Genomic DNA, 23,473 nt, shown 5'->3' with positions numbered 1-23,473 from the left:
CTGGGGGCTCAGGAAGCAAGGTGGTTCGTCCCTAAACTCTAGGAAGTAGAGGGAGGATGCTGGCCCAGCTGGAGGGCCATCAGGATAGCCTGACTGTCCCTTCCCTCCCAGGGCATGCTGGAGGCCCCTCCCCACAGGAAGGCCGCTGTGTCTGTTCCTCTATGAGCACAGCAAAGCCAGGCTGAAGCCTCTCCCTGTGGGAGGCGAGTTCCCTAGCCCGTGCTCTGGCCTGTCCATTTCAAAAAGCCATCAATAGACCGGGCACAATGGCTCACGCCCGTCATCCCAGAACTTAGAGGCCGAGGCGGGCGGATCACTTGAGGTCAGGGGTTCTAGACCAGCCTGGCCAACATGGTGAAATCTCATCTAAAATATACACACACAAAATTAGCTGGGCGTGGTGGTGAGCGCCTGTAATCCCGGTTGCTTGGGAGGCTGAGGTAGGAGAAACACTTGAACCCAGGAGGCGGAGGTTGCAGTGAGCCCAGATCACGCCACTGCACTCCAGCCTGGGCAACAGGGCAAGACTCTGTCTCAAAACAAACAAACAAAAATATGTGTGTGTGTGTGTGTGTGTATAGTGTGTATGTACATATATACATCAATATATTAGTTTCTGCAGATAGGAGGGTCCAGAAGGGAGAAGGCTTGTAATGGCGTACAGTGCATACAGACTTTCAGGTGTTTGGGCAAGCAGATAATTGAGATTATGTTCCCATCAGGAGCCAAAATCCATTCATTCATTCATTCATGTACATATTCATTCAGTATTTATTGAGGACCTGCTATGCATCCGCCCAGATAAAGAATCTCCAGTATGTGACTGTGCTATGGCTTCCTGCCTGGTCCAGCCCAGCCTTCTGGGAAGCATCCTTGAAGGATGAACTCTTTCCTTGGGCACCTTCAGGGCAGCCTCTGCTCTGTGTGTGTCAGTGCGAGCTTTGGGGAGGACGTGTCCCAGAGAGCAGAGAACTTGGTCTCTGAGGCACCGACAGCAGCTGTTCAGCAGAGAGACCTCAGCATGCCAGGCATACGGTTGCTTCTGCCTCTCAGCATCCCAAGTCTCCCCTAGATGGTTACAAACTGAGGTCTAGAGAGGTTAAGTCAATTGCCCCAAGGCTGCACAGCCAATACGTGGCAAGTGTGGGATGGGAACGCAAACGCATCTAACTCCAGATAAATATACTAATGGCTAACGTGATTTAGCACTTACTATGTGCCACGCGCTGCTTTAGGAACCTTATATATATATATTCATTCATTTAATTTTCACAACAACCCTGGGGGGAAGATCTGGTTATCCCCATTTTCTAGATGGGATAACTGAAGCATGGAGAGGTTGTAACTTCCTCAGGGTCACACAGCGGTGAAGATGGGAGTTGAACTTGGGCAGCCTGCCGCCAGAATTCAGCTCTTCCTCACTGCAGTGCTGTATCTTTTTTTTTGGTTTGTTGTTGTTGGCTTCTTTTTTTTTTTTTTTTTAGATGGAGCCTTGCTCTGTCGCCCAGGCTGGAGTGCAGTGGCCTAATCTCGGCGCTCCACCTCCCAGGTTCAAGCGATTCTCCAGCCTCGGCCTCCCTAGTAGCTGGGATTACAGGCACACACCACCAAGCCTGGCTAATTTTTGTATTTTTAGTAGTGACGGGGTTTTACCATGTTGGCCAGGCTGGTCTCGAACTCCTGCCCTCAAGTGATCTGCCCACCTCAGCCTCCCAAAGTGCTGGGATTACAGATCATTGAGATTATGTTCCCATAATCTCAGAGCCACTACACCCGGCCAGTATTGTTGTTTTGAGACAGGGTCTCAACCTGTCACCTAGGCTGGAGTGCAGTGGCACAATTGTGGCTCACTGTGACTTCCACCTCCCAGGCTCAAGTGATCCTCCCACTTCAGCCTCCTGAGTAGCTGGGACTACAGGTGTGTGCCACCATGCCCGGCTAATTTTGTATTTTTTGTTAAAAAATGGGGATTTTGCCATGTTGTCCAGGCTGGTCCCAAACTCCTGTCCTGAAACGATCCACCTGCCTCAGCCTCCCAAAGTGCTGGGATTACAGGTGTGAGCCACAGTGCTTAGCCGCTGTGGCACCTTGTGTTCTTTTGTGGACTGGCCTGTTCTGACCAACTTGGTGGCAAGAAGGTTCCTTGTGGAGAGGAGAGCACTGTTAGAAGAACGTCTGTGAAGCATTTGGGGTCTTGAAATCCAGCGGAAGGACAAAGAAATGAGACATTTTTCACAGTGTTTACAATAGCGGAAAATCGCAAGAGACCTAACTATCCCACAAGAGGGGAAGGGCTGGTGAGGCCGTTTTGGCATCCCCACTAGGGGAAGTGATGCAGCCACTCACACTGATGTGAGGAAGAAGATCGGAAATAGAGCAGAGGGTTTAGGATGGGGCTTGAGGGACCATCGTTCACTGTGTGTCGCTCACAGCGAGAAGCACTCTACCTGCACCGTCACATTGACTGCTCCATAAAATGGTGAGGTCATGGCAGTCACCAACGCGATAGCTGATGTTACTTGACCACTGACTGGGTGCCAGGTGTTGTCGAAGCACTTTAGTATCGCTGTTCCCACTTATAGTGGGGACCCTGAGCCTCACAGAGCTTACAGAACTGGCATGGAAAGCCAGAACTGGAATGCAGCTATTTCCAGGAAAGTGGGATATGGTTGGGCAGGTTGTCCACTGCATAACTGCAGAGGACACCAGTCACACTGGAGTCTGGGAATGGCACTCCTGAAATTGTGCAGTGCACAACCTGTGCAACCATATGCAGCATGCCTGGGTGTGTCTGATCACAATCCTAGGCTCTTAATCCATGCCCCATCCAAAACAGAAAATAATATTCATGCACACTGTAAATGGGTTCATGTAATAGCTAGATACATGTGGACATGCAACAAAAAGTATGCAAAGAATTAAACAGATATGCTGGTGTCGTGGGATTTATAGGAGATTTTTTTCCTTTCAAATGTCCTTAGGCCAGGCAAGGTGGCTCACGCCTGTAATCCCAGCACTTTGGGAGGCCAAGGTGGTCGGATCACTTGAGGTCAGGAGTTTGAGACCAGCCAGGCCAACATGGTGAAACCCCATCCGTACTAAAAATACAAAAAAATTAGTCAGGCCTGGTGACGGGCGCCTGTAATCCCAGCTACTCAGGAGGCTGAGGCAGGAGAATCGCTTGAACCTGGGAGGCAGAGGCTGCCGTGAGCCAAGATCGCACCACTGCACTCCAGCCTGGGCGACAGAGTGAAACTCCGTCTCAAAACTTTCTAGAACTCTCTGTAATGATGGAAATGTTTCCTGTCTGTGCTGTCCAATGTGGCGGCCGCTGGCCACGTGTGGATATTAAGCCCTTGAAATGTGGCCTGTTCAACTGAGGAATGGAATTTGTATTTTTATTTCATTTTAATCCATGAGAGTTTCATTGAGATGGCCACATGCAGCTCGTTGCTTCCATGTTGGATGGTACAGAGCTAGAGTGTGGATTGGTGTCTTTCATTCTGAGCCATGTCATTCCCAGATGTCTGCTCTGAAGCTTGTGGTTCCTAAACTTGCGGGGAAGGGAGTGTCTACTGCACATTCCCAGCTGGACCCTTGGGATGGGAATGTCTGTCTTTAACAAATTTCCCGGGGAATTCCCAGGCAAATTGTCAGTGGACTCCCCTTTAAGAAATGCGGCAGATCTGGCGCCAACATCTCCACGTGGCAAAGTGTGGCAAGGGGGGCAGGTCAGCTCCCAGAGCTGTGGCTAAAGGCGCCGGAACAGCTGCCCTCAGAGTAGCAAGGTGGTCTTCAGGAAGAGGGTCCTGTATGCTGCCCCTCAGAGTGTAAGCACAGCATATCGTGGGGACCACAGGGAGACGGACTAGGACCCACTGTAATGGAGAATTTTCGAGAGCCAGGGTTGGCTGTTGTGCAACGATGTGATTGGAAACATGTTGGAGATGTCGAAGATGGCCCTGTGCCCAGACTCTGAGCGTGCACCCCACTGGTGAGGCTGTCCTGGGCGGGGCACAGCAGCTGGTGGGTACCCGGTGGAGGCTGAGACAGCAGGGGAGCCAGGTGGGTGGGAGTGGGCCGAGCATTCCGACTTGTTCATGTAGAGAGCGGTGGCCAGTGAAGCCACAGAAGTCTGAATGATCTCTGTGCCTGGCCACCAGCACTCGCCCTGGCTTCCCTGCAGGTCCTGGCTGCAGACTTTGAGCAGCCCAGGAGCTCTTAAATGGGGAAGAGCTCATCTCCCACACGGGACCCTTAGCAGCAACTTCACCTGGTCTGGAAATGGTTAACTTTTCCAAGGGCAGCTTTCATCCAGATACCAGCCACTTTGGGGACAGACAGTCTGGACATCAATCGCCCCGATCACTGGCAGTGTGACCTGGGTTCGGTACTTTACCTCTCTGAATCTCATTGCCCCTGACTGTGAACAGGGCTTAATAACAGTGCCCTCCGCATGGTAGGAGGCAGGGCTCCATAACCCGGTGCCAGGCGCATAATAAAGTGGGGTAAATGGAAACCAAAAAAGAAAAAAAATTAAGGGTGTGCAAGAAGAAGCCCTTCTCGCCTCACCACAGTCCCACGCTGCGGTGAGGGGCGCGGCAGAAACACTCGGGACGCCCTTGGAGCTTCGCCGAGCGAGGCTCAGACTCACATTTTCCAGCACTGCCCGGAACTCACAAATGGGTCATAGAAACCTCCGGCGATGTTTAAAGTTGAGCCTCTCTGGGAGTGCAGCACTGCCCAGAGCCAGGGTCACGGCAGGTCCCGTCAGCCTCTCAGGCACTGCCCTTGTCTGGGCTGCTCGCCATGAAGGGCTGGCCAGGGGACCCCAAGATGGGGCAGAAGGGCAGGTTCTTCCAGGGCAGAGAGAACTCTTCCATGGGGCTGGCGCTTTAGGGTGGGGTCTGTGGACAGGATTCAGAGTGTGTGAACCACCTCACCCCACAACATTGCATGCAAACTTGAATGCACGCCTGTGTTTTTCTAGGGAAGGGTTTGTAGAGTTCCTCCGAGTTCTCGAGGGGGGTTCATGATTAAAATGGGGAAGAACCACCAGGCCCAGCCTAGCCTTCATTTGGGACAAATAACAGTGGGGTTAGCTGTCATTTCTGGAGCACCACGTTGAGCATGTCCTTGGCAGAGCCCTGGGCCGTGCCATCCTCGCCGCGCCACCTGAGAGGGAGGGAGAGATACTGTTTTGTCCTAATACAGATGGTGAAACCAAGAACGCAAGAGGAGACACCTCTTGTCTGAGGACACACGGGGCAATTTTTCTCATTCTCAGATGCTCAGGGGAGGCAGGAGTTTGCTGTCTGGGCGGGCTGCTGGTAGCCCCTGTAACCCAATTGCTGGGTGGGGAATATTCTCTCCTGCATCCTCCCAGGAAACCTGGGAACAGAGATGGGAGCAGGAAGGAAGGGCATGTGCAGGCATCACATCTCAGCGGTCAGATCTTGGGGACCTACTGCCTTGCTGTGAGCGCATGGCCGAGTCACTGCTCCTCCAGGCCTCAGTTTTCCTATCAGCAAAATGAGGGGCCTTGACAGATGATCTCTAAGATCCCTTCAGACCCTGAGTCCTTGAGAGGACAAGAATGACAAGTTTGAGACCGCAGAGCTGTTTGCAGGTTTGTTGCAAACCCAAGCCACATGAAATCGGAAGGTCTTTGTGTCCGGGCCTCAGCCCTCACCCCAGGTTCCCAGCTGGCTGCAGGCTTTGGGAGGCCCAGGAGCTCTTAAATGAGAGAGAAAAACCCACCTTGGGCCCTGGGCAGAAAACTTCATCGTGGTCTGGAAACAGTTAACGAGGGCAGCTTTCCTCCCAATACCAGCCCCTTATTAAAATGTAGGCTTTACAATAAACCTGGCATTTGGCCATCAACCTTAGATTAAAACCAGACAGAACAGACACGAACCCCTCTCTTAGACCAAATCGCGAGCAGAGGGCTGCTCCCCTTCCTTCTGGGTGACTCCATGCCTCCCATCCACCCCGTACCCCATTCCAGCAGGTGCCCCCACGCTCTGGAGCTTGGTTTGGGGTCTCAGGAGTAGAGGAGAGACTGAGCTGGACTTAGGACCCCTGGCTCCTAGTGCAGAGGGAGGTAGTCAGACACCAAAACTCAGGGACTGAGGGATATGAGGGGAGGCTCCTGTTAGGGCAATGCTGGGGAGCCAGGGCCTCAGAGCCGCTTGGCTGCATCTGGCCTTAGCCCCGCTGACCCTTTCATTGCCTGTGAACAGGAGGCAAATGGAGTACACTGGCTCGATCCCGGCCCACGGCAACCTCCATCTCCCGGGTTCAAGCGATTCTCCTGCCTCAGCTTCCCAAGTATGGGATTACAGGCAGGTGCCACCACACCCGGCTATTTTTTGTATTTTTAGTAGAGACAGGGTTTCACCATGTTGGCCAGGCTGGTCTTGAACTCCTGACCTCAGGTGATCTGCCTGCTTCAGCTTCCCAAAGTGCTGAGATTACAAGCGCAAGCCACTGTGCCTGGCCCTGAGGACCCCTTTTCTCAAGGCTCCTGGGCTCAGAAGAACTTTTGGCTGCACTTGCCCCCAATTCTGGCTCCCCCCTACCGTGAGCCTGCTGCTGTGACAGAGCCACATGGGGACATTCTGTGCGAGAGCCACTCCTGGCTGGGCGCGGTGGCTCATGCCTGTAATCCCAGCACTTTGGGAGGCTGAGGCAGGTGGATCACCTGAGGTCAGGAGTTCAAGAGCCACTCTTGCTGGCTGTGTCACTGAGGGTTCCCCAAAGACCCTCGCCCAGACGCCCCTGGCCTCCTGGGGCCTCCCTGGCACCCCAGCCCACCTCACTCCTCACCCCCTGTCACTCCACTACCTGTGGCACCCCCAGAGACTCAGGAGATATCTTTTGTTTGCCATTCTCTCCAATCTCAATGCTTCTCTCAACCCCCCCTCCTTTTTCTGTGTGTTCTTAGGAATGATTTTATTTCGTGTATTTCACATACTGTACAATCACCCATTTAAAGTGCACAGTCCAGGGCCGGATGTGGTGGCTCACATCTGTAATCCCAGCACTTTGGGAGGCCAAGGCGGGCAGCTCATTTGAGGTCAGGAGTTCAAGACCATCCTGGCTAACACGGTGAAACCCCGTCTCTACTAAAAAATACAAAAAACTAGCTGGGCGAGGTGGCGGGCGCCTGTAGTCCCAGCTACTCGGGAGGCTGAGGCAGGAGAATGGGGTAAACCCGGGAGGCGGAGCTTGCAGTGAGCTGAGATCCGGCCACTGCACTGCAGCCTGGGCAACAGAGCGAGACTCCATCTCAAAAAAAAAAAAAAAAAGGCCGCTATGGACATGTCATTGTGTACAGGTTTTTGTGTGGACAAATGTTTCATTTCTCCTGCGTCTGTACCTAAGAGTAGAATTGCTGAGTCAGATGGTAAGTCTGTGTTTCACCTTGTGAGCAACTCCCAAACTGTTTTCCACAGCAGCTGTACCTTGCGTTCCCACCAGCAGTGTATGAGGGTTCCAGTTTCTCCACTTCCTGGCCAACACTTGGTGTTACCAGGCCACCTGCCCTGGCTCTGCCTACTGGAGTCTTGCTCTGTTGCCCAGTCTGGAGTGCAGTGGCGTGATCTCAGCTCAGTGCAACCTCCACCTCCCAGGTTCAAGCCATTCTCCTGCCTCAGCCTCCGAAGTAACTGGGATTTCAGGAGCCTGCCAATGCCTGGTTAATTTTTGTATTTTTAGAAGAGACAGAGTTTCACCATGTTGGTCAGGCTGGTCTTGAACTCCTGACCTCAAGCAATCCACCTGCCTCGGCCTCCCAAAGTGCTGGGCTTACAGGCCTGAGCCACCATGTGCGGCTGTTGTCTGTCTTTTGATTCTAACCATCCTAGTGGGTGTGAAGTCTATCTCATCGTGGTTTTGAATTGTACTTCCCTGCTGGCTGATAATCTTGAGCATCTTTGTGCCTATTGGTCATTTGTGTATTTTCTTTTTTTTTTTTTTTTGAGACGGAGTCTCGCTCTGTGGCCCAGGCTGGAGTGCAGTGGCCAGATCTCAGCTCACTGCAAACTCCGCCTCCCGGGTTCATGCCATTCTCCTGCCTCAGCCTCCCGAGTAGCTGGGACTACAGGCACCCGCCACCTCGCCTGGCTAGTTTTTTGTATTTTTTTTTAGTAGAGACGGGGTTTCACCGTGTTAGCCAGGATGGTCTCGATCTCCTGACCTCGTGATTCGCCCGTCTCGGTCTCCCAAAGTGCTGGGATTACAGGCTTGAGCCACCGCGCCCGGCCCATTTGTGTATTTTCTTTAGAGAAATGTCTATTCAAATCCTTCGCTCATTTTAAAATGGGGTTATTTGTCTTTTTATTGAGCTGTAAGGGTTTTTTATGTTTTCTAAACATAAGTCCCTTACCAAATATGTAATGTGTAAATAACCTTTCTATTCTGTGGGTTGTCTTTTCAGTTTCTTAATGGTTATAAAAGTTACAAAACTGTTTAGTTTTCATGAAGTTCCATTTATCTTTTTTTCTTTAGTTGCTTGTGTTTTTGGTGTCACATCTAACAGCCATCGTCTGGCCCTTTTGAAGATAAAGGGATCTGGCTTTGGAAGTTGAGACTTCAGATTCTTTTCTGGAGTGAGCCGCTCCTTCGTTTACATAGTTATTCATTCAGAAATATTTTTGAAACCAAACTTCTTGCCTGGTCCTGGGGATACAGCACTGACAAGGAAAACCCAGTCCCTACCCATCTCGATCTTAGAGTCGAATGTGGGATAGACAGGCATGAAGCAGATAACGGAAACATGTCATTTCTCTGTTTTAGTTAATTACAGATGTGCAGGAGAGGGAGAAGGCCTAGGAGTCCATAACAAGGAGACCTGCGCTTGTCTGGGAGCCGGGAAGGCCTCTCAGGGCAGGGCATGGAGGCTGAAATCTAGGGCCGGGTCAGCTTTAGCCGGTGCGGTGGGGACGGGGGAAGGGTGCCTTAGCTAGAGGGAACAGCAGATACCAAGGCCCAGAAGTGGGAAGATGCTTGTGCTCCCTGCCAGGGGCAGCTCCTGCTGGGTCACCGGCCCCTCCACTAGGGTTTCTTGCGGGTCTGGTGGCCCCATGGAAATGTGTGCATGTCATGGATTTAGGGGTGAGGCTCCCGATCCCAGAGAGACCCAGATACCCCGCAACTGTCTCCAAGCAAGGCTCTGCTGAGGTTTGTGGGGGACATGAGGGAACCTCCTCTAGACTCCTCCAAACTCCTGGGTCATTCTGAGCCTGCGGAGGCCACACTAGCCACCATTCTTGCAGCCACCCTGGCCACCGGCCCCCAGGACTGGGAGCAGGTCAGAGCACGGCAGTCCCAGGTGGAGTGGCCCATGCCTTTTGCTCTTGTGTGCTGTGGAGAGACCTGGGGAAGCCATAGGATGGGGCCCCCTGGGGACCTGTCCTCGGGCCCCACTGCGGCTTCCATCACCACCTTCCTTCCCGGGATGTGTTTCTCCTTCTCCAGGCTGGTAGCTATAAAAATGTGTCAGCGTCACGGGTTTTTGTTCAAAATTAATGAGGTGAAACATTCTTAAAAGTGTGGCAGGGCAATGGCTGGTGGTGGCTGGCCTCCCCCAGCCCCTTCCTCACTCGGAGGACGTGTCCTCGCCAGGCCTCCATGGCTCCGAGGGAGGAACCTAGACCCCTGCACAGGAGGGCGGGCTCTGCAGGCTCAGCCGGCCCTTCCCATGCCTCCTCCTTCACTCAACACTCAACACTCAACGCAGATTGATGAGAGGTTCCCTGTGCCAGCCCCTGTGATGCATTCCAAGGAGACAGAAAACAGTAAGTCCCAGCCCCTACTGGACCGATGACCCCGCACTTACCCTACAGTGTGACAGAGTTACAATGGGAGAGGCACAGGGCTTTCTGGGAGCTGTGGGTCCAGGATGGCTTCTGGGAGGAGGAAGCATCTCTGCTGAGACCTGAAAGTGAGCAACAGAGGGAGGAGACGTTGCCAGCTCAGGCAGGGGTCCATGGTGAGAGGGCGTGGTGTGTGTGATGCGAACAGTGACCCCAAAGAGGCAGGGACCTGGAACAGCGGCTGTGCAGCCCTGAGGCCACCTGCCCTGGCTCTGCCTACTGGAGTGGCCTAGATGGCCCCATCCAGCAATGGTCCAGTGAGGTGAAGATGGACCTGTGCCTTGTAACTCGCACCAGAGGACCTCAGACCCTCCTTTGTGCCTTACCCCTGGTCCCTGAATTTCTGGGGCTGAGGCCAGCTTGGCCTGATTGAAAGCCAGCTTGGCCGGGTGCAGTGGCTCACACTTGTAATCCCAGCACTTTGGGAGGCCGAGGTGGGTGGACCACAAGGTCAAGAGATCGAGATCATCCTGGCCAACATGGTGAAACCCCGTCTCTACTAAAAATACAAACAATTAGCTGGGTGTGGTGGTGGATACCTGTAGTCCCAACTACTCGAGAGCTGAGGCAGGAGAATCGCTTGAACTTGGGAGGTTGCAGTGAGCAGAGATTGCACCACTGCACTCCAGCCTGGCAACAGAGCGACACTCCATCTCAAAAAACAAAACAAAACAAAACAAACGAAAGTCAGCTCTTGGGCCCCTTGGTCGGGGTGCTGGCTAGGGCAGGGCTGTACTCCTGGGATTGGAATAGTCTAGAAGCCCCAGCATCCTTCTCCATAAGGCCCCAGGGACCATGTTTCTTCTCTATCCTTCCTTCTTCCCTTCCTTCTTTTCTGTCTTCAAATGTTGTTGAGCCCTCTCTGTGTCCGGCCTGACTGTGGCCCACCCTCAAAGGGCTTGGGGCTAGGCCTGCACGCGTCTCTAATCCTCGCTGCCCTGCTGTCTGCATGCCTGAAGCCGCGTGCTGCAGCCCCAAGAATGTTTCTGTTGCCTTCAGCCTCCCTCCTTTTGATTGTTCCATATACCCTTAAGCCACCAGGGAGACCCCCCCCAGAATCCCAGCACCGCGAGGATCTTGGGCAGGGGGATTCTTGGGGCTGGCTGTCCATGCCGAGGTGACTCAGACGGCAGTGTAGGGAAGTGGCTAAGACGCTGGACTATGTGCTGGTCTCTGAGTTTCAATCCCAGCTCTGGCCTTTCCTGGCCATGTGGCATCAGCACATCATTGAACTCTCTGTGCCTCCTACGTAAAATTGAACTAGGGGCCAGCTGTGTCGGATTGTTATGAGGGTTAAATGAGGTAGCTCCTGTTAGTCCCATTTTTCAGGTGAGATTCTGTCTCCTTTTTTTTTTTTTTTTTTTTTGGAGACAGTCTTGCTTCGTTGCCCAGGCTGGAGTGCAGTGACAAGATCTCGGCTCACTGCAACCTCCGCCTCCCGGGTTTAAGGAATTCTCATGCCCCAGCCTCCCGAGTAGCTGGGATTACAGGCACACACCACCACACCCAGCTAAATTTTTTGTACTTTTAGTAGAGATGGGGTTTCACCATGTTGGCCAGGCTGGTTTCAAACTCCTGACCTCAGGCATTCCACCTGCCTCGGCCTCCCAAAGTGCTGGAATTACAGGCGTGAGCCACCGTGCCCGGCCTCAGGTGAGATTCTTGAGGCTGGGAGCGGTTAAAAGTTCACTCCCGGCGCTCTGCTAGTGAAGGGAACCTGCCTGAGAGCCAGACCCAGACCGGCCATCTCCTTAACCACTAGGCGGTACTGCCTTCCATTCCTTACTGGGAGAGGTAAGAATCGTCCCTCAAGCCTCCCTCAGGGCCACTTGTGTCCTTGCTGATGCTGCCAGGCAGTGGCTAAGGATGTGGTTTCAGAGTTCCTGCCTGAGCGCTTCTCCCAGGGGCCCTTCAAAGGAACCCAAATCTCTACCAAGAAATCCCAGGGGGAAACTGAAGCCTCCCAGCCTCTCCACCCTACCCCACCTCCACTTCCTGCCTAAGACGTTTCCAAGCTGTAAATATTTCTCCAGCTCTGAGGCTCCTCTGAGAAGGCCCAGTGTTAATTTGTTAAATCCACATCGAGGTCCCAGGGACCCGTTGTTTGTTTTTGTGATCCTGTTGGCAGAGATCACGTTGGGGGTGGTGGGGAGGGCTGCTTATTTGGTCAGAATAAATGCTAATTAATAAAAGTTATTTATTTGGGTTGGAGCTCACCTCAGCCCTGGGGTCAGGCGCAAACTGACTATTTGAAGCAAAAACAAACAGAGTGTGTCTCTCAACAGCTTGAGAAAGGCAGGAACGAAGAGGCTGAGTTTATTTGTCTTAGGAAGAATTTGCAGTTAATTCCCTCCAGACTATTTAGACCCTTAAATTACACGGAATAAGAAAAACCATGGGCACAGGGGAGGGCGGTGGGAACAGTTGGTCATTTGGCTGAGAGCAGAGTTTTTAAATGTCTTTAGCCCCCAGTCAGCCAAATAAATGGTACGTGTGAAATAATTTAATGGCAGAAAACTGTGCACCAGTCATTTTTTCATCGTAATGTAATCGGGGACGATGTCGCTTTGGTTTTAAGGAGGAGAGCGCACGAGGCAGGCCTCCCCCATCTGAGCTCGTTTCTCTTCTCCCGGATCCAGGCCTCCACAAAAGCAGCTAAACAGCCTGGTCAAAGGGAGGCGTTTTCATGCTTTGTTTCAATCTCAGGGAAGAGCAGAACTTTTCCTGAACAAAAAGAAACTCTGGGCACAGCCCTCCTTGAAGAGTGCAGACCCAGGGCTTGCTGGCCGGAGGAGAGGGGCCCTGTGAAAAGGCAGGGACCCGGCGCCAATGGCCTGAGGCTTACAGAGTATTTATTTTATTTATTTCCTAAATGCTTTAAGCCCAAGCCTGGAGTCCCCAGAGGAACACATACGCCCACCACAATGCATTTCTCAGGAGGTGGTTCAGGAACTTAGGGCGACATATCCGGCACATCCGCTCGGAGGCGGAGGCTAGCGCCAGAGCCCCCGGCTAAGTCCAGAGCTGTGGGTTCGAGTTCTGGTCCCCGGGGAGGTGCTGCCTGGGTCCTTCTCCCCGTCAGCGTTCCTTCCCAGCCTCAGCCCACGGCAGGGTGCAGCCCCATCTTCCTGCTGTAGGCTGGGAGAAATGTCCTTGTCTTCTCATACAAAGCTGGCTGCACAAAAGCAATCATGTTAAGGGGAGTGACCATTTATTGAGCAATTACTATGTCCTTGGCACTGAGCTACACTCAGCTCCTCACAGCAGCTTGGTGTGTCCTTCAGCAAGCTGCTGTCCCACACCCTCCCAGGGGTAAGGGCTTCCTTTAGATCGAAGGGGTGACGTGAGGCTGGAGGCCTCCCACCATGGCATCTCCTGACCCCACCCACCCATGGGTTCAGAGAGCTGGGACCAAGCGTGTGACAGGCCCCCTACGCCGCGGAGCCTGGGAGCGAGGTAGAAGAGGGAGGAAACCCTGTGAAGAGGGGTTCACAGCCTTGGCTTCGCCAAGCCTCCCAGCAGACATTGATTTCTTCTTTTTTAGACGGAATTTCACTCTTGTTGCCCAGACTGGAGTGCAGGGGCATGATCTCAGCTCACTGCAACCTCTGCCTCCTGGGTTCAAGTGATTCTCCTGCCTCGGCCTCCTAAGTAGCTGGAATTACAGGTCCCCACCACTGTGCATGGCCAATAGACATTGATTTCAATTCCAGATGTATGACTTTGGGCAAGACACTCTCCCAGCTTCAGTTTCCCTGTGTGTAAAATGATGCAGTTGGTGGCTCACGCCTGTAATCCTAGCGCTTTGGGAGGCCAAGGCCGGTGGATCACCTGAGGTCAGGAGTTCGAGACCAGCCTGGCCAACATGGTGAAACCTCATCTCTACTAAAAATACAAAAAAAGTAGCCAGGCATGTGGCGGACGCCTGTACTCCCAGCTACTCGGGAGGCTGAGGTAGGAGAATCGCTTGAACCCGGGAGCCGGAGGTTGCAGTGAGCCGAGATCGTGCTACTGCACTCCAGCCTATAATCCCAGCTGCTCGGGAGGCTGGGTAGGAGAATCACTTCAACCCAGGAGGCAGAGGTTGCAGTGAGCCAAGATTGCGCCACTGCACTCTAGCCTGGGGGACAGAGCGAGACTCTGTCTCAAAAATAAAATAAAAAAAAGTAATAAAATAAAATGGCACAGTGCCTCCTAGGGTGGATGCAGGGGACGGTGGGTGGCCACACGTGGAGCACTTGGCACCACTCCTGGCCCAACTGGCTCTGGCTGAACGCATCACATCACAGCTGCCTTGGCACGACCCTGGGCAGAGCTGACTTGGGAAGCAGTGGGGACGCCAGCCAGTGTTGGGGGCGGTCTGGGGCTGGCTGGGGTGGGGGTAAATGCCTTTGCGTGAGGGTTTGGGCTCCACGTCGCCACACAGCTTAACTGGCATGAAAGTGGAGCTGTTTCTTCAGGCGCTCGCTCGGCAAGGCGAAGGCTGCAAAATGGTTTTCATTTAAACACCCCCAGGTTTGAATTGCTCAGAAACTTCCCGAAAATGTCTCCTTTTTTGGCTGAAATGCCTCCTGTGTTGGGTGTGTGCCCAAGAGGAATTGCCTGAAAGGGGGTGGAAATCACCCCTGCAATGACGGGCTTTCCAGAAACTTCCATCCCTGCTTTCAGGCTATTGATCACCACCCAGTTTTCAGCGCAAGAGCTCTTGTTTCGGTTTAAAGTTTCTTCCTCATCGAGGCGGTGGGGGTGGAAAGACATTCACAGGCAGCAGACATTCTCATCCATCCTCACCTTTGCTTGAGGAGTGAAGAGTGAAGCGGTCCCGGCAATGAGAACAGCTCGCACAGGGCCACTGCGTGCTCCCTCACCACTGGCCCCCCCAGCCCCCACCTGGTCCCGTGTGTTTGCAAGTATTTCCCAAAGGGGGAAACTTCTGAACATAACCTCCTAGTCATCCCTCTAAACCAGGGTTTCTCAACCTCAGTACTATTGACATTTTGGACAAGATAATTCATTGACATGGGAGCCTGTATTGAAAGGTATTTAGGCCGGGCGCGGTGGCTCAAGCCTGTAATCCCAGCACTTTGGGAGGCCGAGACGGGCGGATCACGAGGTCAGGAGATCGAGACCATCCTGGCTAACACGGTGAAACCCCGTCTCTATTAAAAGAAAAAAGTACAAAAAATTAGCTGGGCCCGGTGGCGGGCGCCTGTAGTCCCAGCTACTCGGGAGGCTGAGGCAGGAGAATGGCATAAACCCGGGAGGCGGAGCTTGCAGTGAGCTGAGATCTGGCCACTGCACTCCAGCCTGGGCGACAGAGCGAGACTCCGTCTCAAAAAAAAAAAAAAAAAAATATATATATATATATATATATATAGTATTTAGCAAGGCCAAGCGTGGTGGCAGGAGGATTGAGGTCAGGAGTTTAAGACCAGCCTTGGCAACATAGTAAGACCTCATCTCTACATTAAAAGAAAAATTAGCTGGGCGTGGTGGCAGGCACCTGTAGTCCCAGCTACTTGGGAGGCCGAGGTGGGGGAATTGCTTGAGCCCAGGAGGTCGAGGCTGCAGTGTGTTACTATTGCACCATCGCACTCCAGTTTGGGTGACAGAGGGAGACCCTGTCTCGAAAAATAAAATATTTAGCAGCGTTCCTGGCCTCTTTACCATTAGATCCTAGTAGCACCCCTTCCCCAGTCCTAACGATCATAAATGTCTCATGGGGCCAAAATAGCCCTTGGTTGAGAAGCAGTGTTCCAAATGCTGCTTCAGGTCATCTTTCTCCCAGACACCTCCTTGATTCCTGCCTGACAACCCTACACACACACACACACACACACACACACACACACACACTCATTTACAGTCTCATGGAACAATTTAACCTTACATCAAATCAGTTGATTGCTCAAGAGTCAGTTAAACCCCCCTAACCTGGGAACTGATTAAAAGCAGATATTAAGCAGTACCCATCACTGGGCTTGGCATGTTCCAGAAGCTCAGTAACAGTTCACTGAACAAATGCCCAAGTACTGTGCAAAGAACATCGGGTGTAACATGGGAACATGTAACTGGGGAAACACAAATACAAGGTATGGACTAAAATCCAAAGCTCTTCTGTTGGCCAAACTGTAGGCAAAACACGTCGTCCCGAACCTGGCCGTGGGAACGCAAAATAAGACCAGTCATACGGGGGAGTTTGGCCACATCTAGCATTCACTCATTGGCCCAGAAATTCCACTTCTAGGAATCTGTCCTAGATATGCACTGGCAAAAATAGAAAACCATATTTGCATGAGGTTATGCATTGTGGCATTCTTCTAGTTCCAAGAGATTGGAAACCCTCCAAATGCCCATCAATAGGGCTCTGGTTGAATAAACAGCAGAATGGCACCGCAGACTGCTATGCAGCTGTGAAAAGGAATATGGAGGGCTCCAGTGTGCTGAATGTAGAATCCCTGGGAAATATCTTTAGGTGAGGCAAAAAGTGAACAGTACATGCCATTTTCTCTCTCTCTCTCTCTCTCTCTCTATTTCTCTCTCTCTCTCCTTCCTTCCTTTCCCTCTCTTTCTTTCCTCTTCTTGACAGAGTCCCACTCTGTCGCCCAGGCTGGAGTGCTTTGGTATGATACTGGTTCACAGCAACCTACAACCCCCAGGTTCAAGTGAGTCTTCTGCCTCAGCCTCCCAAGTAGCTGGGATTACAGGCCTGAGCCACCACACTTGGCTAATTTTGTATTTTTAGTAGAGATGGGGTTTCACCGTGTTGCCCGAGCTGGTCTTGAACTCCTGACCTCAGGTGATCCACCTGCCTCGGCCTCCCGAAGTGCTGGGATTACAGGCATGAGCCACCATGCCCGGCCGCTATGCTTTCTTTTGATAGAAGAAAGGGAGAAAATATTATACATATTTTGTTATATTTGCAAAAAGCAATGCTGGAGGGATAAAGGAAAAACTCACTCTTAAAATGGTTCCTGAAAGTAGGGGAGAGGGAACAGGAGGGAAAATACGTTTTGGAAAAACAATGACAAAATCACAATAAAGATGGTTAGGTTTGTTTCACTGAGATGGAAGAGTATCCAGAATATTATTAAATAAAAAGAGGCAAGTTGAAGCCCCAGTGTGTGCTTGTCAATTTTTTATTTTATTTTAAACTTTTATTGATTTATTTATTTTTGAGACAGAATATTGCTCTGTCACCCAGGCTGGAGTGCAGTGGTGTAATCTCGACTCACTGCAACCTCCGCCTCCCGCGTTTAAGTGATTCTTGTGCCTCAGCCTCTGGAGTAGCTGGGATTTCAGATGCTTGCGACCATGCCTGGCTAATTTCTTTTCTTTCTTTCTTTCTTTTTTTCCAGTAGAGATAGGGTTTCACTATGTTGCCCAGGCTGGTCTCAAAATCCTGGCTTCAAGTGATCCACCTGCCTCAGCGTCCCAAAGTGATGGGATTACAGGTGTAAGCCACCACACCTGGCCATTTTTTAAACTTGTATTTGTAATCTTAGAAAATGTGGGCAGTGGGGTTGGGCATGGTGGCTCACACCTGTAATCCCAGCACTTTGGGAGGCCAAGGCGGGCAGATCGCTTGAGGCCAAGAGTTCGAGACCAGCCTGGCGAACATAGTGAAACTCTGTTTCCACTAAAAATACACAAATTAGCCAGGTGTGGTGGTGGGCACCTGTAATACCAGCTACTCAAGAGGCTGAGGCATGAGAATCACCTGAACCCGGGAGGCAGAGTTTGCAGTGAGCCAAGATCGTGCCACTGTACTCCGGTCTGGAGGACAGAACAAGACTCCACCCCAAAAAAATAAAAAAATAAAAAGAAAGAAAATGTGGGGAGTGGGATAGGGGAGGGGAAAGTATTTTGTTTTACTTTATACCCATCTGTGCTGTTTGAATGTTACTGTGACAAGCAGTGTGGTTACTTGGTTATTAAAATAGACATTTTTAATGAGAAAATCAGATACACAGGGAGGTGCTGACCCGGCAGCATTGGTTGATTCTAAGTGCTGGAGGGAAGGGGGTTCCACGTGGACTCGGGATCGGGGAGGGCACCCTGGAGGAGTAGACAGTGGGCTGGGCCCTAGAGGATGAAGGGTCAGGGGTTTGGCCCCTGGATAAAGTTTAAATGCGGAAATAGTAGCTGGATGCCCCACCCCATCCCCCAAGGTACAGGCTGGGCCCAGAGGCTGCCACCCCAGGACCTCCCCAGGGTTCTGCTGGACCCTCCTTACCAGAACTGCTAGTTCTGTACCACAGGCCAGCGCCACCCTCGGTCAGGTCTGCTGCTGGGATATTCCACCACCCCTGCTGGGCCTTGGCTGGACACCCTCCCTCACTCTCTGGCTGATGGGAGAACTCCTGGGGATCCTTCAAACCCTCTGCAAGCTGCACCTCTCCTGAGGGGCCTCGCGGCCAGCTCCTCATCCCCACCAGAGCTGAGCATCCTCCCGTGCCCTGGCCCACACCTGCCCCTGACCCACCTCACGGCCCCACCAAAGCTTATCCGGGGTCTGCCTCCCCTGCTGATGAATCCGTCTGGTTCGTCTCTTCCCCAGCCCCAGCACAGCCTCTGGCTTAGTAGGCCCTCTGGAAAGGACGGCTGCTCTCAACAGCTGCCTGAGTGGCTAAATAGGAGAGGATGAGGACTCTGGTACCCGATTGGTGGGTTCAGATCCCTCCCCCAACAATGACTCCACTGGGCCCTTGAGCTTGGGCCCGAGACCGTAGCCTCTCTGACTCTTCCTCCTTAGGAGTGATGAGGATCGTGACATCTATCTTTAGGGCTCCTGGGAGCTTCCTAGAATCTGTGGGTCCTGAGCCTTGACTCCTACTGCTCTTTATGACATATTAATTATTATTATTACACGTCAGCAACAGGTGTCCATGCAGAATGTGCCATGCCCCACAGCCTGGGCTGGGTGCTGAGGACAGTCAGGTGTCTCCTGGGCCCTCCTTGAGCAGGTCACTTGTCCCTGGTGGAGGGGACACCTGTCCCCAGGGCTCTTGCCGTGGTCCCATCTCAGTTGGCTCAGACTGGGGTTTCCACAGGGCAGGGGTGTGGCTGCTTTTGTTCACCATTATCTCCCCGGAGTCTGGCACTGGGCCTGCCACATAGTAGGTGCTCAGTAAGTATGTGTTGAAGAGTGAATGGATGGGTGGATGCCGGAAGGAATGAGGGAGTGAATTAAAGGGATGCATTCCGGGCTGCGGGGCTGGACCATCCGTCTGCAGAGGGAGGCACTAAAGCACTCAGAGCAAACTGCGGAGTTGGGGGCTGAACCGTGACGTAGCCACTGGCCGCCCTGCTGACCATCCCCCGCCCCCTCGACCTCCTTAGGTGAGTGTCCTAGCCCGGGGCGCGGTAGCGCCGCCAAGCGGAAGAAGAAGCAGCGACGGAACCGTACCACGTTCAACAGCAGCCAACTACAGGCGCTGGAGCGCGTGTTCGAGCGCACGCACTACCCCGACGCCTTTGTGCGCGAGGAGCTTGCCCGGCGCGTCAACCTCAGCGAGGCGCGCGTCCAGGTGAGCACTCAGTCCCGGGAAAGGCCTGCCGTAGGAGCGTGCGCCTGGGAGCGAGAACCCCGGGATTACACAACTGCCCAGGAGGGGTGTTTAAGAGCAGGAGCATCTGAGGCCAGGAGGACGGGGGTTCAAATCCCAGCCCTGTCACTTATTGGCTGTGTGACCTTGAGCAAGTAACTTAAGCTCTCTGTGCTGCAGGCTCCTGCCTCCCTGGAAAATAAGGATCACGTAGGTCTTTGCTATAGGGGTCCTTCAAGAATTAGAGTTAAAATTTTCATAAAGCGGCCAGGCACAGTGGCTCATGCCTATAATCCCAGCACTTTGGGAGGCTGAGGCGGGTGGATCACTTGAGGCTAGGAGTTTGAGACCAGCCTGGCCAACATGATGAAACCCCATCTCTACTAAAAGTACAAAAATTATCCGGGCGCGCTGGCGTGCACCTGTGATCCCAACTACTTGGGTGGCTGAGGCAGGAGAATCGCTTTAACTCGGGAGGTAGAGGTTGCAGTAAGCCGAGATTGCGCCACTGCACTCCAGCCTGGGTGACAGAGCGAGACCCTGTTTCAATAAATAAATAAACAAATAAATAAAAATAAGTTTTCGTAAAGTGCTTAGAGCACAAAGGGTTCTGATAAAGAACTCCTTTTCCAGTTTCAAGTTCTTACTCTGTGCCAGCACTGAGCCAAGTGCTCAGCAAGCACCTCTCTCCCCAAGTGCTCAGCAAGCACCTCTCCCACCGAGGGCTCAGCAAGCACCTCACTCCCAGTGGCCGAATGCCCCTCCATTCGTTCCTTCTTTTATTGGTGTTCTCATTCTCCAGCACATACCCAGCAGCAGGCGTCATTTGTCATCCCCATTCTACAGATGAAAAAACTGAGATTCAGAGAGGTGACGCTGCCAGCCCAGGGCTGGTGACAGAGCAGGCACACACCCAGGTCCAAAAGGACTTGGGTCCCCCCTGTCCATGCTGCACCCTGCTCACCCTCCCACCCACAGGTCTGGTTTCAGAACCGCCGTGCCAAGTTCCGCAGGAACGAAAGGGCCATGCTGGCCAGCCGCTCCGCCTCACTGCTCAAGTCCTACAGCCAGGAGGCCGCCATCGAGCAGCCCGTGGCTCCCCGGCCCACCGCCCTGAGTCCGGATTATCTCTCCTGGACAGCCTCGTCCCCCTACAGGTGAGAGCGGGAACACCTTTAGGCCGGGAGCGGGCAGCTGGGGGAATTCCAGAGAAGCTTTTCCAGCCTGGACTCTGAGGGTCTGGAGAGAGCTTGAATGTTGTCCACGGCCCCTGGGATCTGGGGAACACACCAAGTGATGTGTGGCAAGTGTGCCCATGAGTGGGTGTTCACGAGCACCTGCACGCTCATGTTGTAAGAGTTTGCGTGTGTGTGTCAATGTGCATGTGTCCACACATGACTGTGAGTGTTCATGCACGTGCCTGCGTATGCCAAGGAGTGTGCAAGCATGCGTGCCTGGAGCTGGGAGAAAACAGGCCTATCTGGACGGGGAGCAAAGTACAGGCATCACCCTGGGGGAACAGAAGACCTGCAGGAAGATTCCTAGGCTGGCACGGGGGCCCCGGCGCCCTGTGTCTACCTTCCAGGAGAGAAACTGAGGCTGGGAGGGCTGAGGAAATGATCTCCCTGGCCCGTGGGCATGGCTGGGGCCCAGAGCCAAGTTCTGGGGCAGTTTTGTCTGGCTCAAAGCTGGAAAGACTCTGACAAGGTGGGCAGGAGGTGCTCAAGGGTCGGGTCACCATACCCCACAGCTCCAGAGGCACCATCTGCTCCTTGGGCTGTGAGGGTGGCTCTGCTGGAGCCATAGTCCTGCAGGGGGACAGGGATTTCGTGGGTCGGCTTGAGGGATCTTAGCCTTCACCGCCCTCCTGACTTCCCTCCCTGTTCATCCTTACGTGGGGCAGGAAAACCAACGGGCATCCTTATTTATTTATTTATTTATTTATTTATTTATTTATTTATTTTTGAGACAGAGTCTCACTCTGTCACCCAGGCTGGAGTGCAGTGGTACAGTCTCGGCTCACTGCAACCTCCGCCTCCCGGGCTCAAGCAATTCTCCTGCCTCAGCCTCCCAGGTAGCTGGGATTACAAGTGCCCATCACCACGCCCAGCTAATTGTTTGTATTTTTAGTAGAGACCGGGTTTCAACATGTTGGCCAGGCTGGTCTCGAACTCCTGATCTCAGGTGATCCATCCACCTCGGCCTCCCAGAGTGTTGGGATTACAGGCGTGAGCCACCACGCTTGGCCCCAAGGGGCATCCTTAAATTCAGGTGCCTGTTCCTTCTACCTCCCTCCTGCTGTGAGCCAGGCCCGGGGTACTCATGGAGGGGGGCAACAGGACCCACCCAGGCTCCACCCTCAGGAAGCTCATGGTTCACAGGGTGGCTCCTGTGTCCCAGCACCAAGCTGGGCGGACTTCTGACTCCTGCCCAAACCCTGCAGCTCCAAACCACCCCCAATCCTGGGTGAAGGCTGCCCAGGAGAGCAAGCTAAGGAGGGGGGTGGCAGAACCAGAGGCTGGGGTCGAGCACTGACACCCAGAAGCCACCCGCACCCATGTGTCCTGTGTCTCATGTCACCCCCAGCACAGTGCCACCCTACAGCCCTGGGAGCTCAGGCCCCGCAACCCCGGGGGTCAACATGGCCAACAGCATCGCCAGCCTCCGTCTCAAGGCCAAGGAGTTCAGCCTGCACCACAGCCAGGTGCCTACGGTGAACTGACGTCCAGTCCCACCAGGACCCAGCCACCTCCCTGGGTGGACAGCAACAGAAAAGGGGGCAGACGCCCAGGAAGTGACCTTCTCCTGGATGGGCTCTCCTGGCCCGTCTCTCCAGCCTGGACCCCCGAGCCCGCGAGGCTGTTGAGGCCCCCACAGCTGGGCCCAGCTCTTCTGTCCTCAGCCGCCAGAGACTACAGCCCACAACCCTTGGAGGGGTTGGGCCGGAAGGTGGAAGAGCCTACCAAGGACCTCATTTAGTTTGTGTATTAAAACCAAAAAGCTTTTGTCCTTAAGAAATAAAACCATTTTTTTAAGCCCCAAAAGGTTGCAGGAAGGTGGGTAAGGGCTGCAAACAATATTGGTGACTGAGATGAGAGCTGGGACCCCACAGGGCTGGATGGCCTTCCCGGGCCCCCTGCAGCAGGCATGGGGACTGCCCTGGCCTGGCTGAGACCAGCAGCCATGGGAGGCCCACCGCCCTCATATCTGTACTGTTCCCGGGAACAAAGTCCTCGGTCACCCTGCAGAGCCCCCAGAAGTGGGGGCTGGAGGGTGGGGGTTGGGAGAGGAGGACAGAAACCCACCTTAGACCCCATCTCCCACCTTGAGCCCCAAGGGGACACCCAGATGTTTGGGCAGAGCCTTGCTATGTGACCCTGGGCAGGGAGCGTCTCCCCATCCTATTGCGGGGCAGGATCGGTGATCATGGATTCCTAGACTGGCCAGACGGTATGTGGGAAACATGCAACGACATTCAGTCCCTTGCTTCTGGGCGTACAGAAGGTGTGGGATCTCTCTGATCATTTGACCACGGAGGGGCTGGGGAAATGGCCCAGAAAACTGAGGTGCAGACTGCAGGTCCCAGCCAGCCTCCCAGGACAGCGGTGTACTCCATGACAGTTGAGGCCAGTAGAAGATCCAAGTCCCTCAACCCACCCATTTGCAGCCAGTAACTGGGGGTGCCGCCAGCCAATGACACCACTTACGAGAAGTCTGCAGAAAACGGGGTGAGGGAAGGTCTGAAGCCAGCTCCTCTACCTGTCCCTACATCCACCAGGGAAGTCAGGAGAGCCTTTCCGCTCAGAGTCACCCCAGTCCAGCCCCCAGGAGGTAGGACAACACTCCCCCATCCCTGAGGACACAAAGACAGTCAGCCCTGGGCAGCGGTGGGTGAGAACCCTGGCCCTTGGGGTGCTGGGGTGGCAGGTGGCACAGCAAGGAATCTCGATGAAGACAGTGAGCTGGGCTGATTCTCCCATACCCCACCCTGCCCACGCAGCTTCGCCGTGCCCCTAAAGCACCAGCCATGGGGCTCCACACATGAGT

General features: G+C 53.4%; 1 protein-coding gene across 1 annotated transcript in view; it reads left to right on the top strand.

Annotated features, from left to right (window-relative positions):
- The window catches only part of PRRX2 (paired related homeobox 2), a 56,015-nt gene extending 33,545 nt beyond the window's left edge, over positions 1-22,470 (top strand). Inside the window, exons 2-4 of the mRNA XM_001107634.5 lie at positions 19,221-19,408; positions 20,405-20,583; positions 22,013-22,470. Coding sequence (XP_001107634.2) covers positions 19,221-19,408; positions 20,405-20,583; positions 22,013-22,148 — 503 coding nt within the window. The 3' untranslated portion in view covers positions 22,149-22,470. The remainder of the gene's footprint in view (positions 1-19,220; positions 19,409-20,404; positions 20,584-22,012) is intronic.
- The last annotated feature ends 1,003 nt before the right edge of the window (positions 22,471-23,473 follow it).

The sequence above is a fragment of the Macaca mulatta genome, chromosome 15 (assembly GCF_049350105.2).
Source record: "Macaca mulatta isolate MMU2019108-1 chromosome 15, T2T-MMU8v2.0, whole genome shotgun sequence".
Lineage (NCBI taxonomy): Eukaryota > Metazoa > Chordata > Mammalia > Primates > Cercopithecidae > Macaca > Macaca mulatta.
The sequence above is the reverse complement of the archived record's forward strand: the minus strand, read 5'-3'. Positions and strand labels throughout refer to the sequence as shown.